The following is an 11,453-nucleotide window of genomic DNA, read 5'->3' on the forward strand; positions in this document are numbered from 1 at the left end:
CCTGCGGCCTAGATTCCGGCCGTGCACGAGCGCGAACCTGCCCTGACCGCCCTCGGCAGCGAGACTTTGGCGTGATATGATGCGCTGTTCAGAGGCAAACAAACAAGGAACTTGACATCGTGTACTCGTACAGCCACGCTACTTCACTCGTCTCTATCGTGTACCTTTTCGCCCTACGCCCGAGCGTCAATCCCACGGTCCCGGAGCCTCTGTCACATGCAAGAGAACCGCCAGGGGGTATCCAGAAGCCCGCCCGCAAACAGCTGCTTGTACTCGTAGTCTACGCTTTCGTGATCCACCCGCTGTACACGAAGAAATCATAAATCCTCCCGCCCTTTCTCTCGTCAATCTTGCAGATTTCCCGTGCCGCCTTCTTCTTGATGCTACCCCCTTGCCGGATGGCCTCCTGCAGCATCGCCTCCTTGATGGCGATATAGGGCTTGGGCTTGAGATGTAGCGCCACGCACAGCTCACGCTCCTCCGGTAATAACAGGTGCAGGTCTGCTGCGTTTTCGTCGTTGAGCTTCAGGGTAGGGACGCCTTGTATTGGCTGCGCCTGGAACTTTTGTTTGTGGTTGCCCTCCGAAACACCATTCGCATTGCCATTCGTGAGGGGCTTCTCGCCCGGCGATGCGGATGTGGGTGGCGTTGGCTGTGCGTTGAGGGGCCGGATCGCAAGATCAGGAGCCGTCAAAGCGGATGTTGCGGACGTGGTTTCGACAGGTAGCGGTGGCTTGTTGATGCGCGTGGCGGCTAACCTGTCAAAGGAGCCGACAGGCGGCCCTCTGAGCAACCGTTGATGCTTTTCTGCCTCGTATTTCTCGCCGGCCTTCAGGTTGGTAATTTGCATAAGCCTCCAGTCTTGGAGCTGTGAAATCGCTTGACGTAAATTGTGTTCATATTCTAGGCCTTTTGTGAACTCCTCAAAGTCCGAATGCCTCATCATGCGTGCGAATGGCTTGGCCTTGTTTAGCAGATCCCGTTCTTCTTTTGTCCGCTTTTTGTCCAGGGCCTGGTTTTTGCGGTATTCGAGCAACCTGTGCTCAAATAATATCTTCTTGCGCTCCACACGAGCAGTGAGGCGGGCATTGTAGATGTCCATGATGGTCATCTTCAGCTCCATCTCCGGTTCCAGCTCACCAGTCTTTGGATTGATGCCATCGCCGGGCTCAAACTGCATGTGTTGCACGGCCTCTTCGGCCTCGTTGAAGTACTCTGTCTCAAATTCCAAGCGGCCCGGCATAAACCCTTGAACCTCGTGACATGCGGGTACACTGGCCGTGGGTTTCTGTTTCGGTGTCGCAGGTGGCGCATTCTTGGCAGCATCCTTCCGTTCTTCTATCCTCCGCTTCTTCCGCTTTTGGAACTCCTCTCGAGGCGTTTCTTCGCTGAGACGCGTATCCTCCGGGCTGGCATGTTCAGGCAGCGGGAACGTCGAGCTGTTGATGTAGGTATCGATGTAGTGGTCGCGCACTTCGTCCTTGGTTCGGAAGCCGCCAATGTGGTCGGCAATGTCCGCCCATGATCCCAGGCCGTACGTCTCAGCACCCTCGAGCAAGGCCAGCTCCTCGTCGGCGCCCCAGTCGCCGGTGAAGATGGGTATTGAGTGCTGTTCGATGACGTGATAGGAATGGGTGCGCGGGTCGTGGTCGCGGGAGCTCTTGCCCTCGGAAAAGCAGGGCACACAGAGGTCGTATTCATTGCAGGCGGGGTTGGCGCAGCGTATGCGAACCTGCGAAATGATGAGTAGACAGTCGCGGGGCGGGCAACAACAGACTCACGGTCGAGGTGATGTCAACGGAGCAAATGTCGCAGACGTACTTGACGCCGCCCTCGGTGCTCCGGACGGCCGTCTTCTTCTTGATGACGCCCATGGTGTCGCGGCGAGAGAATCTGGGGTAGGAAGCAGCACCCTGCAGCCCAGCTGGTGGCCCGAGGCAGCCAAAGTCAATGCGTTCGCGTAGCGCGTCACCTCACCCAAGGGCACCGGGCGTCAGAAGAGCGGGTGAGGATGTGTCGAGTGGCGCAGACAGTCCGGCTTCACCTTGTCTAGCCCGGCAAGGCGGATTGTTATCGTGCACCTGCGGTGAGAGTTGCGCGGCGGCGTCGGCACTTGACGTTGGGGGACTCCTTGGCGACCAAGATGCCCGATCGGGCTTTAGTGCGGTTCGATTGAAGCCGGGGCAGTGCCTTCGAACTATTCCCCTCAGACGCTCCCCGTGGATTACAATCTGCCAGCCGCCTCTCACACAGCCACCCTCATCACGAAAGCCCTCGGTCCTCGCGCGTACAGGCGGTGCATTTCAGCTTGGTTCTGGTCCAGCGCCCTGTTCGAACGCCACTCATTTCCTTCTACGTCTCGACTTGTACACCCCGCTAGACGGGTTCCTCTTCCGCGCTGCCCATCGCTCCGCCCGCTCCCTTCGGTCGCCCACCTCACCTCGCCACCATGTCCTGGAAGTTAACCAAGAGTAAGCCTCCAGCCCGCGCCCTCCGTCGCTACCCAAAACTAACGCTCCATGCAGAGCTCAAGGAGACGCACCTGGCTCCTCTGGCCAACACCTTCAGCCGCTCGTCATCCACCTCCACCATTGTCGACAAGACTCCCACCGGCTCCGGCCCTGATCCTAAGGACCCGAATGGCATTGGTAGGTCGCCCCGTCCTTTGCGATAAGTCCATGTGCTCACTCGCCACAGCCGCATCAGACGCGAGTGCCGCGCCGCCCCCTCCTCCGCTCAAGCCCGGTATCCTTATAGTCACGCTCCATGAAGGCAAAGGTTTCTCACTGCCGCCAGGGGCGGAGCAGAACTTTGGACAGGGTGCCCATCATCAGGGATCTCTGTCGCAAGGGGGTGGGTTTTCGGTCGCTGGCTCAATGCGCCCCGGCTCAGGCAGCATGGCGGGCTCGTATGTGAAACAGGGCCGACCACACTCCACGACCGGCGCCATCAACGCCGCTCCTACCGTTCACGGTCGCTACTCTGCCAAGTATCTGCCTTACGCCCTGGTCGATTTCGACAAGCAGCAAGTCTTCGTCAACGCCGTCTCCGGAAACCCCGAGAACCCCGTCTGGGCCGGCGAGAACACACAATATAAATTCGATGTTTCTCGTACCACCGACCTATCCATCTCTCTTTATATCAGAAACCCGAATGCCTCACCGAGCGCGGGACGCAATGAAGATATCTTCATTGGCACCTGCAAGGTCAACCCCAGATTCGAGGAGGGGCAACCGTACGTCGAGGACCCCAAGTTGAGCAAGAAAGACAAGGAAAAGGCGGCAGCTGCTTATGCCGAGCAAGAGCGTACTTTGGGTCAAGTTGGAGCAGACTGGATCGACGTTCAGTACGGCACGGGCAACCTCAAGGTCGGCGTCCGATTCGTCGAGAACAGGCAGGATCGCCTCAAGATTGAAGACTTCGAGCTTCTCAAGGTCGTCGGTAAGGGCAGTTTTGGCAAGGTCATGCAGGTCATGTTAGTACCGAATCACGCGCTTCCTTCATTCGAATCATGCTGACACTGACGTACAGGAAGCACGACACCCATCGGATTTACGCCCTCAAGACGATTCGCAAGGCTCACATCATCTCACGTTCCGAAGTCGCGCACACGCTGGCCGAGCGGTCCGTACTCGCTCAGATCAACAATCCATTCATTGTCCCTCTGAAGTTCTCCTTCCAGTCGCCTGAGAAACTTTACCTTGTCCTGGCTTTCGTCAACGGAGGTGAACTTTTCCACCATCTTCAAAAGGAGCAGCGCTTCGATATCAACCGTGCGCGTTTCTACGCCGCCGAGCTGCTCTGCGCGCTTGAGTGTCTCCATGGTTTCAACGTCATTTACCGTGACTTGAAGCCGGAGAACATCCTGCTTGACTACACTGGTCACATTGCGCTCTGTGACTTCGGTCTCTGCAAGCTGGACATGAAAGACGAAGACAGGACTAACAGTATGTACAACCACCTGAAACACTGGCATTCCCCACTAACATGATATTAGCATTCTGTGGAACGCCCGAATACCTCGCCCCCGAGCTACTTACTGGTGGTGGTTACACCAAGACTGTCGATTGGTGGACTCTTGGTGTTCTCCTCTATGAGATGTTGACAGGACTGCCGCCATTCTACGACGAGAACACCAACGACATGTACCGCAAGATCCTTACCGAACCTCTCCACTTCCCGGGTCCGGAAATCGTTCCGCCCGCCGCGCGGGATCTTCTGACAAGGCTCCTGGACCGTAATGCGGAGAAGCGTCTTGGCGCCAACGGTGCTGCGGAGATCAAAGCCCACTACTTCTTCCACAGCATCGACTGGAGGAAGCTTCTGGACCGCAAGTACGAGCCAAGCTTTAAGCCGAACGTGGTAAGTTTACACTTTGTATGTACGGTCTCGCGGTCGCGCTAACTTTTCATGACAGGTGGATCAAAGGGACACTGCGAACTTTGACCGAGAATTCACCTCTGAAGCGCCGACTGACTCTTACGTCGAAGGACCCATGCTCTCGCAGACGATGCAGCAGCAGTTTGCTGGCTGGTCGTACAACAGACCCGTCGCCGGTCTTGGAGATGCGGGAGGCAGTGTTGTCGACAACGCTTTTGAGGATGCGGCCAGATAGAGCGGCCGAAAGATGGTCATCAGGTCTGCAATTGGCACGACTTATGATGATTGGATTCAACACTTGAGCGATTGTGTTCAATCCGGTTTCTTCATGCATTTAAGCAGGGCAAGGCAGGATAGGGTAGGTTGGAGCGGGGTGGAAATTGAGTTTTTTTGTTGCTTTTTTATACAAGAGAGGGCCCAGAGTCCTGTAGCTGGCGCGCCGGACGTCGTCCTTTGCGGGCGAGAGCAGTGCTTGACGGTCGGCGGAGCGTGCGGCTTCTTTTCACAATCTAACACACAGGGCGGTTGGCGCTGCGTTCGGGCTGGTTCTGCTTCTCTGGGAAATAGATCTTTCTTTCGCGGGCATCTTTGCCTCATTTTTGAAGTGAGGCGTGACCCCTCCGCTCCTTCCCATGCGGTCTCGAATGAGGTCGCAAGGTGGAAGCTTGGTAAGGCAACTTGCAAGAGTGGGGCTCAGCTGCAGCTAATTCGTGGATATCACGGCGCTCGATTCGAGACCGAAGGCGTTGAATACTGATCGTCTGATCTGTAACAAGCACGCGAATGGCGATTGGCCGTAGTGGAGCAGTTTGCAGAATAGCATCGTATAGACGCCTTATGTAACTTGTTATGGAGCTCAGATTATGTCAGGCAATGACATAGCCCGCATTCCGATGCCCCCACCTGCCACCTGCTCACGGCCGGCCCCTCCAAGACAACAAAGTTCATCCACGCAATCTTCCTCCGGCTACTCCGCCATCCATCTTCTTCCTTCCAAGCTTCTCCTTACTTGTCTCCCTTCAGTATTCAGTGATACCCGTATCTTGGTGAGTCCGCCCTGCTGTTCAATCCCTCTCGCTGCGCTGCCCCGCCCCGCATCAGACTAACGCAATTCCCGCGTCAACAGCTCCGATCACCCCATCTCACGACAACATGCCTGGTTTTTCGCAAGCCAACGAGCTGAGGGCGTGGCAGCAGCTCCAGGAGCACCACCAGTCTCTCGGCAAGGACATTGTCCTGAAGGAGTACTTCGCGAAGGACCCTAAGCGCTTCGAGAAGTTCTCGCGCACCTTCTACAATGAGGCCGACAAGTCGGAGACCCTCTTCGACTTCTCCAAGAACTTCATCACTGAGGAGACCCTCGACTTGCTCGTGAAGCTTGCTAAGGAGGCCAACCTCGAGAAGCTCCGTGATGACATGTTCGCCGGCGAGAAGATTAACTTCACCGAGAAGCGCGCCGTCTACCACGTTGCGCTCCGCAACACCTCCAACCAGCCCATGCAGGTTGATGGCAAGAGCGTTGTCGAGGATGTCAACAGCGTCCTCGAGCACATGAAGGAGTTCTCCGAGCAGGTCCGCAGCGGAGAGTGGAAGGGTTACACCGGCAAGAAGATCGATACCATCATCAACGTTGGTATCGGTGGTTCCGACCTGTAAGTTGACCCCTAAAAGAAGATGCAGAAGACGATTAATTAACGGCAAATCCAGCGGCCCCGTCATGGTTTCCGAGGCCCTGAAGCCTTACGGCCAGCGTGACCTCAAGCTGCACTTCGTCTCCAACATTGACGGTACGCATATTGCCGAGGCTTTGAAGGAGTCCAACCCCGAGACCACTCTCTTCCTCATTGCCTCCAAGACCTTCACCACCGCCGAGACCTGCACCAACGCCAACACTGCCAAGCACTGGTTCTTGGAGTCTGCGAAGGACGAGTCCCACATTGCCAAGCACTTCGTCGCTCTGTCCACGAACGAGGCCGAGGTGACCAAGTTCGGCATTGACAAGAAGAACATGTTCCCCTTCTCTGACTGGGTTGGTGGCCGTTACAGTGTCTGGAGCGCTATCGGTCTGAGCGTCTGCCTGTATATTGGCTACGAGAACTTCCACCAGTTCCTTGCCGGTGCCCACGCTATGGACAAGCACTTCAAGGAGACTCCTCTTGACCAGAACATTCCCGTTCTTGCTGGTCTTCTGAGCGTCTGGTACTCCGACTTCTTCGGTGCTCAGACCCACCTCGTTGCTCCTTTCGACCAGTACCTCCACCGCTTCCCTGCCTACCTCCAGCAGCTGTCTATGGAGTCCAACGGCAAGGCCATCACCCGCAGCGGCGACTACGTCAAGTACACCACCGGTGCCATCCTCTTCGGTGAGCCCGCCACGAACGCTCAGCACTCTTTCTTCCAGCTGCTGCACCAGGGCACCAAGCTCATCCCCACCGACTTCATCATGGCGGCGGAGAGCCACAACCCTGTCGAGAACAACCTGCACCAGAAGTAAGTACCCATGATGCTAGAACTCCAGATCATAAGCTAATTGTAACAGGATGCTTGCCTCCAACTTCTTTGCGCAGGCTGAGGCTCTCATGGTCGGCAAAACCCCCGATGAGGTCAAGTCCGAGGGCGCTCCCGAGGAGCTCGTCAACCACAAGACCTTCCTGGGCAACCGCCCCACCACCACCATTCTCGCTCAGAAGATCACCCCCGCCACTCTTGGTGCGCTGATCGCCTACTACGAGCACTTGACGTTCACCGAGGGCGCCATTTGGAACATCAACTCCTTCGACCAGTGGGGTGTTGAGCTGGGCAAGGTCCTGGCCAAGAAGATTCTTGCCGAGCTTGAGGACCCCAAGGAGTCGGAGAACCACGATGCCAGCACGAGCGGCCTCATCAACGCCTTCAAGAAGAAGTCTGGCATCTCTAAGCAGTGACTTATTGACGAGAAACGTTTTGGAAGCATGCTATAATTCTGGGCGTGCCGGAGAACAAAGGAGTATAATTTGATTCCAAGCATATAGCGAATGCGATATAACGAATTCGATACATAACTCATACTGTCCTTCCTGTGGATTGGTCTTGATTGTGGTGCATGGTTTGCTAGATGGTGGGAGCTTGTCGTGATGTCGATCCTGTGGGTTCCTAGAAATGACCCGCTTGTTAGCTTGGTGTCTCCCCCCGTAAGCTTGGTACCTTTTTCGGTACCAACTAGGCTAAGGTCGCGCCCGGTGATGGCATTGTATCCTTAACGATACCTACAGGAGATAAAGAAAGCGCTCCCGGATTAATAGCCCCTTCATTTATTTTCCTTCTATCGCCGCTCCTTTCACAGTCCGTCGCACCCATGGCACTGCGTGGCCGATCCCTGCGCCTGGCATTGGCGATGCTGGGCAGCTTCTACTTTACACTCGCGCATGCCGTTTCCAGCCAGGAGCCACTCAAAGCCGTTAAAGAGCCGGAATATAGCGTCGGACAGGCGATACCGGTAACGTGCTTGAACAGAACCATGTTCGTGGCGTCGCGGAGCTTAAATTGGACAGATTGCTAACATGTGCGCAGAGATACCGGGGAACACGTACGCGCCCGCACCTCCACCACCGCTCAAGGAGATACGAGAACACACAAAGAAGGACGACGAGGCTGATACTATGGGTACATCCAGATTACGGACGAGTCGGGGCAGCTCCAGTACATCCCCTTCCCGGTCTGCAATGAGACCAAACGACCTCTGGAGCTCTACTTTGGCATAGAGAAAGGTACGTTGTGAGACGCGCACAAGGGCCGAGAAACCGGCAACTAACAAGCGACGACAGAGGTGAACTGCACGATCGACTTTGTATCCGACCCATTCTTCCACCTCCTCGAGTTCTACGTCCACAACGACGCCCCCCTAACATGCCGCATCCCGACGCGACCACTAGCGGGCAGCACGGCCGACGCCCTCGGCGATGAATACAACGTGGACGCGGCGACGGAGAAGCAGGGCGCGCTGGGCGCGCAGAGCACGGCATACACGCCCCTCGTCATCGCCCTCACGGGCACGCTGCAGCGCTCCCACCTGCACATCGCAAACCAGCTCAACGTGCTGCTGCACGCGGCGCCGCGCGCGCTCGCGCCCGGCACTATCGACGCCGCCACCGCGTACAGCGTCAGCCCTGCGTCGCGCAATACAAAGATCGTCATCGGCGATAGCTTGCCCTTGAGCTTTTCGGTGCGCTGGTACCCTAGCCCCAATCTGCCGAGTGGCTGGTCCGGCGTCGGTGGCCATGTCTATATGAGTACCGTTGTGTACTGTATGCTGTCTGCGGGCGCCGCGACGGCCGTCTGCTTTGCCTGGTTCCGTGGCGTCGAGCTGCCGAGACGCCTGAAACGGTATGGTAAGGATAGGGCGCTGGGGGTGGAGAGCGCGCGGTATAACGGTTATGGGTATGGTGTGGGTGGAGGTTATGGATATGGTGTTGGAAAGAAGGATTGAAAAGTTGGTTGGTGTAAGAGAATGTCCATTGGAATGATTTTGGTGTCTCCCAGCTGTTGTATATATGGGATACGGCGTTCTCATCTATATATCTAGTTTGTCTGATCGGCGAGAGACGTAAAGTTCATGGGTATGGCAAGTATTGGTCTGTGGAAGTCTACTAAGTTACCAGTAAAAGTAAAATTTTGAATCATTTTTGTTGCAATATTCAAGCATTACTTCTTCAACAGCTTCTCGTGTGGTTGATGATGAATTTTCATGGCTTGCGTATGGAGACGGTAAGTTCATTCCTACTAGATAATAGGCACCAGTAAGGCTAACAACACTGGTGCAGGTCTCTATGTCAGCCATGATATTCCAAACTCACCGAATTAGGTACATAACTTCATCCTTTGAGACCGTGTGGTTCACTAGTGCTCAAATTATCGAGTTAGATTGGCATCACTATGTGCAACTGTCCTGAAGTTTGGCCCTGACCAACAAAATCTATGGTTTTGAGTTAACGATTAGAGACGGTAAGTTCGTTCGTGGTTCTTTTAGAGGCATATGCTCAAAGGTTAACTGCACCACGACAGAAGTATTTATAATACTCCTAGTACTTTCGAGATGAGTACCTACCGAGTAACCTGTAGGGAGCCCCTTTATAAAGTGATATCGCTAACTACGAGCGCGGCCTCTAGAGCTACCTAAGAAGTAAACTATAACGATCATTTCAGAGATACCGTAAGTATACCTACATGCTCCTATAAGTGGGTTAATAATATAGTTTAGGAGCCGTCCAATCACTGAAAAAGCAAAACCACAATTTAATTAAAGAATCATAGAAATGTTTCATACAAACGAACACAAAGAAAAGCCAAGCGAACGAAAATGTAAGTACCCAATCTTGCCCATCAGCCGATATGAGGAAAGTAGCGGGACCATTGTGGAAGTTCAAAAGCCGAGTCAGGAAGATGCGCGAGATTAATGAAAGACTCGACGACCAGAAAAACGCGCGCTAGAAGATACAGTGCCCCATACGAAATCAAGAATGGCCATTTAAGGTAAGTAAATATAGGAGGGAAGATGTACCAGCAAATTTTGCGCAGAGGATAAGTGACAAGACTAACGAGGTCCTGTAGGATGAGCCCTGACATTCGGGCACAGGCCCATCTCTCTCCGAAACGGTATCTTTGAGGGCCGTCCCTTTTTTTAAAATATCCGTCAACAAAAATAAGAACTAGGAAGATTCCGGTCGATGCTATCGTTAAGCAAGATATCCGCCAGAGGATTTGTTCAGTTCTAGAAGGAAACGTGCTTTCCCATGCAACGAGATGCAGCAGGGCGTATGTGAGAGCTGCAAAGGAGAACCCTATGTAGAATTGTTTGTTGTTCCAGTGATTGAGACGTGGAAAGTTCCGAACTCTTTTCACTACCGCGTGGCGCGGTACGCGGTCCATCCCCCAATCTTCAAACTTATCTCCGTATTTCCCTAATTTATAGCTCTCCTTCAATGCTAAAGAAGCCAGTCTCCATCTGTTTTCAGCCCTGTTTCATGGTGGTCTGAAAGCCTCTTTTTGACTAATTTCAGTCAGACTTAACATATATAGCAAAGCTGGTAATTCTTGACTGGCAGAATTCCTCAGTAAGGTCGGCTCTCCCACGTCAAGTGGCTTGTGCCACCACAAAAAAGCGATAAGTAATGCACATATATAGTGCCCGAAGGTGTTGAGTTCAAGCAGACTGACCGAGAGGTGTTGCGTCAATCTGGTTATGCACTGGCATACAAACCATGAAGCTATTTTTATCACTGTCAGCTATTTAAGTTGTCTTCTCAGTAACATCAAACAACATACCTTGGAACAACACAATCGCCTTGGCGAGTGCACTTGCTTTACTTTTATCTTGGATTTCTTTAAGAGAGATATAAGGTATGAGGTCTGGCTCTCTTTTGGCTATAAAGTCTATGGCGCGCGGAGTGACCGTCATTCTCATTTGATTGCTGGCGAGGAAGTTGGTAGATATATCTGTGGGCTGTATCGCAAACCCACCCATAACAGCGTAGAAGCTGTGGACATCAGTCCAGATATGGCGCCTGTAATGAGCTAACTTAGCCGTTGTTATAGCTGAGAGTAAGGTATGTACTCCTACATCTGGCTGGGACTTTCCTCTTTAAAATAATCTCTGCTCCGGAAACCACATAGTATCATAATTTTTCGAACAATTTTAACCCAAGAAGGGAGCGGTTGGCTTTGCTTTCCCCGAAAATGGCTCACCATTGTTTTTGTCAGTGATCTAGCATCCCGCCATTGCTGAAAGGCGGAAAATGCCACCTGGTGTCATTTAGTTAGGATCGAGATTCATCCTACTAGTACTTTTCCAATACGTACCAGTTCTGGGGCGAATAACCCAACAATCAACCAGCCAACCTTCCGGTACATCTGCCACCACTGTTTTTCGCCATGCTCTGGAAGGTTGAGATGCACAACTGTCCAGACGCAGAGAACTAGGGTAAGAATACAGGAGGATAATATGCTGTAAGTACCGCGATATTGTGGCTCTGGTCTCCAAGTTGTTGTGTTTTCAGCTCTGTCACCGAATACGTTGAACATAGTGTCGGGTATTTCTA

The 11,453-nt window shown here is 53.5% G+C and overlaps 6 protein-coding genes across 6 annotated transcripts; 4 read left to right on the forward strand and 2 right to left on the reverse strand.

Moving 5' to 3' along the window:
• Window positions 1-91: 91 nt before the first annotated feature.
• Window positions 92-2,076, reverse strand: K452DRAFT_272327 (uncharacterized protein). The gene is made up of 2 exons (XM_033539086.1): window positions 1,782-2,076; window positions 92-1,732 (listed from the first exon to the last, which is right to left on the reverse strand). Exons 1-2 carry the CDS (start codon window positions 1,872-1,874, stop codon window positions 281-283), a joined length of 1,545 nt encoding a protein of 514 aa, XP_033397168.1. The 5' UTR covers window positions 1,875-2,076; the 3' UTR covers window positions 92-280.
• A 373-nt stretch (window positions 2,077-2,449) lies between these two features.
• On the forward strand, window positions 2,450-4,615 carry K452DRAFT_228788 (uncharacterized protein; the record flags this gene model as incomplete). The annotated part of the gene is made up of 6 exons (XM_033536993.1): window positions 2,450-2,471; window positions 2,526-2,648; window positions 2,698-3,475; window positions 3,532-3,947; window positions 3,998-4,362; window positions 4,418-4,615. The coding sequence occupies 6 exons, from the start codon at window positions 2,450-2,452 to the stop codon at window positions 4,613-4,615; spliced, it is 1,902 nt and encodes a 633-aa protein (XP_033397169.1).
• Window positions 4,277-5,262, forward strand: K452DRAFT_39756 (uncharacterized protein). The gene is made up of 2 exons (XM_033546612.1): window positions 4,277-4,362; window positions 4,429-5,262. Exon 2 carries the CDS (start codon window positions 4,628-4,630, stop codon window positions 5,135-5,137), a length of 510 nt encoding a protein of 169 aa, XP_033397170.1. The 5' UTR covers window positions 4,277-4,362; window positions 4,429-4,627; the 3' UTR covers window positions 5,138-5,262.
• A 27-nt stretch (window positions 5,263-5,289) lies between these two features.
• Window positions 5,290-7,442, forward strand: K452DRAFT_251410 (uncharacterized protein). The gene is made up of 4 exons (XM_033538214.1): window positions 5,290-5,426; window positions 5,507-6,032; window positions 6,088-6,870; window positions 6,920-7,442. The coding sequence occupies exons 2-4, from the start codon at window positions 5,533-5,535 to the stop codon at window positions 7,302-7,304; spliced, it is 1,668 nt and encodes a 555-aa protein (XP_033397171.1). The 5' UTR covers window positions 5,290-5,426; window positions 5,507-5,532; the 3' UTR covers window positions 7,305-7,442.
• Window positions 7,443-7,595: 153 nt separating this feature from the next.
• K452DRAFT_251414 (uncharacterized protein) lies at window positions 7,596-9,045 on the forward strand. The gene is made up of 4 exons (XM_033538215.1): window positions 7,596-7,878; window positions 7,930-7,945; window positions 8,033-8,126; window positions 8,184-9,045. Exons 1-4 carry the CDS (start codon window positions 7,715-7,717, stop codon window positions 8,843-8,845), a joined length of 936 nt encoding a protein of 311 aa, XP_033397172.1. The 5' UTR covers window positions 7,596-7,714; the 3' UTR covers window positions 8,846-9,045.
• A 693-nt stretch (window positions 9,046-9,738) lies between these two features.
• K452DRAFT_272338 (uncharacterized protein) lies at window positions 9,739-11,444 on the reverse strand (the record flags this gene model as incomplete). The annotated part of the gene is made up of 6 exons (XM_033539087.1): window positions 11,215-11,444; window positions 10,976-11,157; window positions 10,681-10,919; window positions 10,427-10,622; window positions 10,054-10,372; window positions 9,739-9,960 (listed from the first exon to the last, which is right to left on the reverse strand). The coding sequence occupies exons 1-6, from the start codon at window positions 11,434-11,436 to the stop codon at window positions 9,739-9,741; spliced, it is 1,380 nt and encodes a 459-aa protein (XP_033397173.1). The 5' UTR covers window positions 11,437-11,444.
• Window positions 11,445-11,453: the final 9 nt, after the last annotated feature.

The sequence above is a fragment of the Aplosporella prunicola genome (genome assembly GCF_010093885.1).
Source record: "Aplosporella prunicola CBS 121167 unplaced genomic scaffold K452scaffold_14, whole genome shotgun sequence".
NCBI lineage: Eukaryota > Fungi > Ascomycota > Dothideomycetes > Botryosphaeriales > Aplosporellaceae > Aplosporella > Aplosporella prunicola.

What these genes read in the sequence shown, in the direction of transcription:
- K452DRAFT_251414 (XM_033538215.1), top strand. Translation starts at nt 7,715, where the DNA reads ATGGCACTGCGTGGCCGATCCCTGCGCCTGGCATTGGCGATGCTGGGC. An exon ending in CTACTTTGGCATAGAGAAAG is followed by an intron (nt 8,127 to 8,183) that starts GTACGTTGTGAG and finishes AAGCGACGACAG; the next exon opens with AGGTGAACTGCACGATCGAC.
- K452DRAFT_251410 (XM_033538214.1), top strand. Translation starts at nt 5,533, where the DNA reads ATGCCTGGTTTTTCGCAAGCCAACGAGCTGAGGGCGTGGCAGCAGCTC. An exon ending in GGTATCGGTGGTTCCGACCT is followed by an intron (nt 6,033 to 6,087) that starts GTAAGTTGACCC and finishes CGGCAAATCCAG; the next exon opens with CGGCCCCGTCATGGTTTCCG. An exon ending in GAGAACAACCTGCACCAGAA is followed by an intron (nt 6,871 to 6,919) that starts GTAAGTACCCAT and finishes TAATTGTAACAG; the next exon opens with GATGCTTGCCTCCAACTTCT.
- K452DRAFT_272327 (XM_033539086.1), bottom strand. Translation starts at nt 1,874, where the DNA reads ATGGGCGTCATCAAGAAGAAGACGGCCGTCCGGAGCACCGAGGGCGGC. An exon ending in CCGTTGACATCACCTCGACC is followed by an intron (nt 1,733 to 1,781) that starts GTGAGTCTGTTG and finishes ATCATTTCGCAG; the next exon opens with GTTCGCATACGCTGCGCCAA.
- K452DRAFT_39756 (XM_033546612.1), top strand. Translation starts at nt 4,628, where the DNA reads ATGGTCATCAGGTCTGCAATTGGCACGACTTATGATGATTGGATTCAA.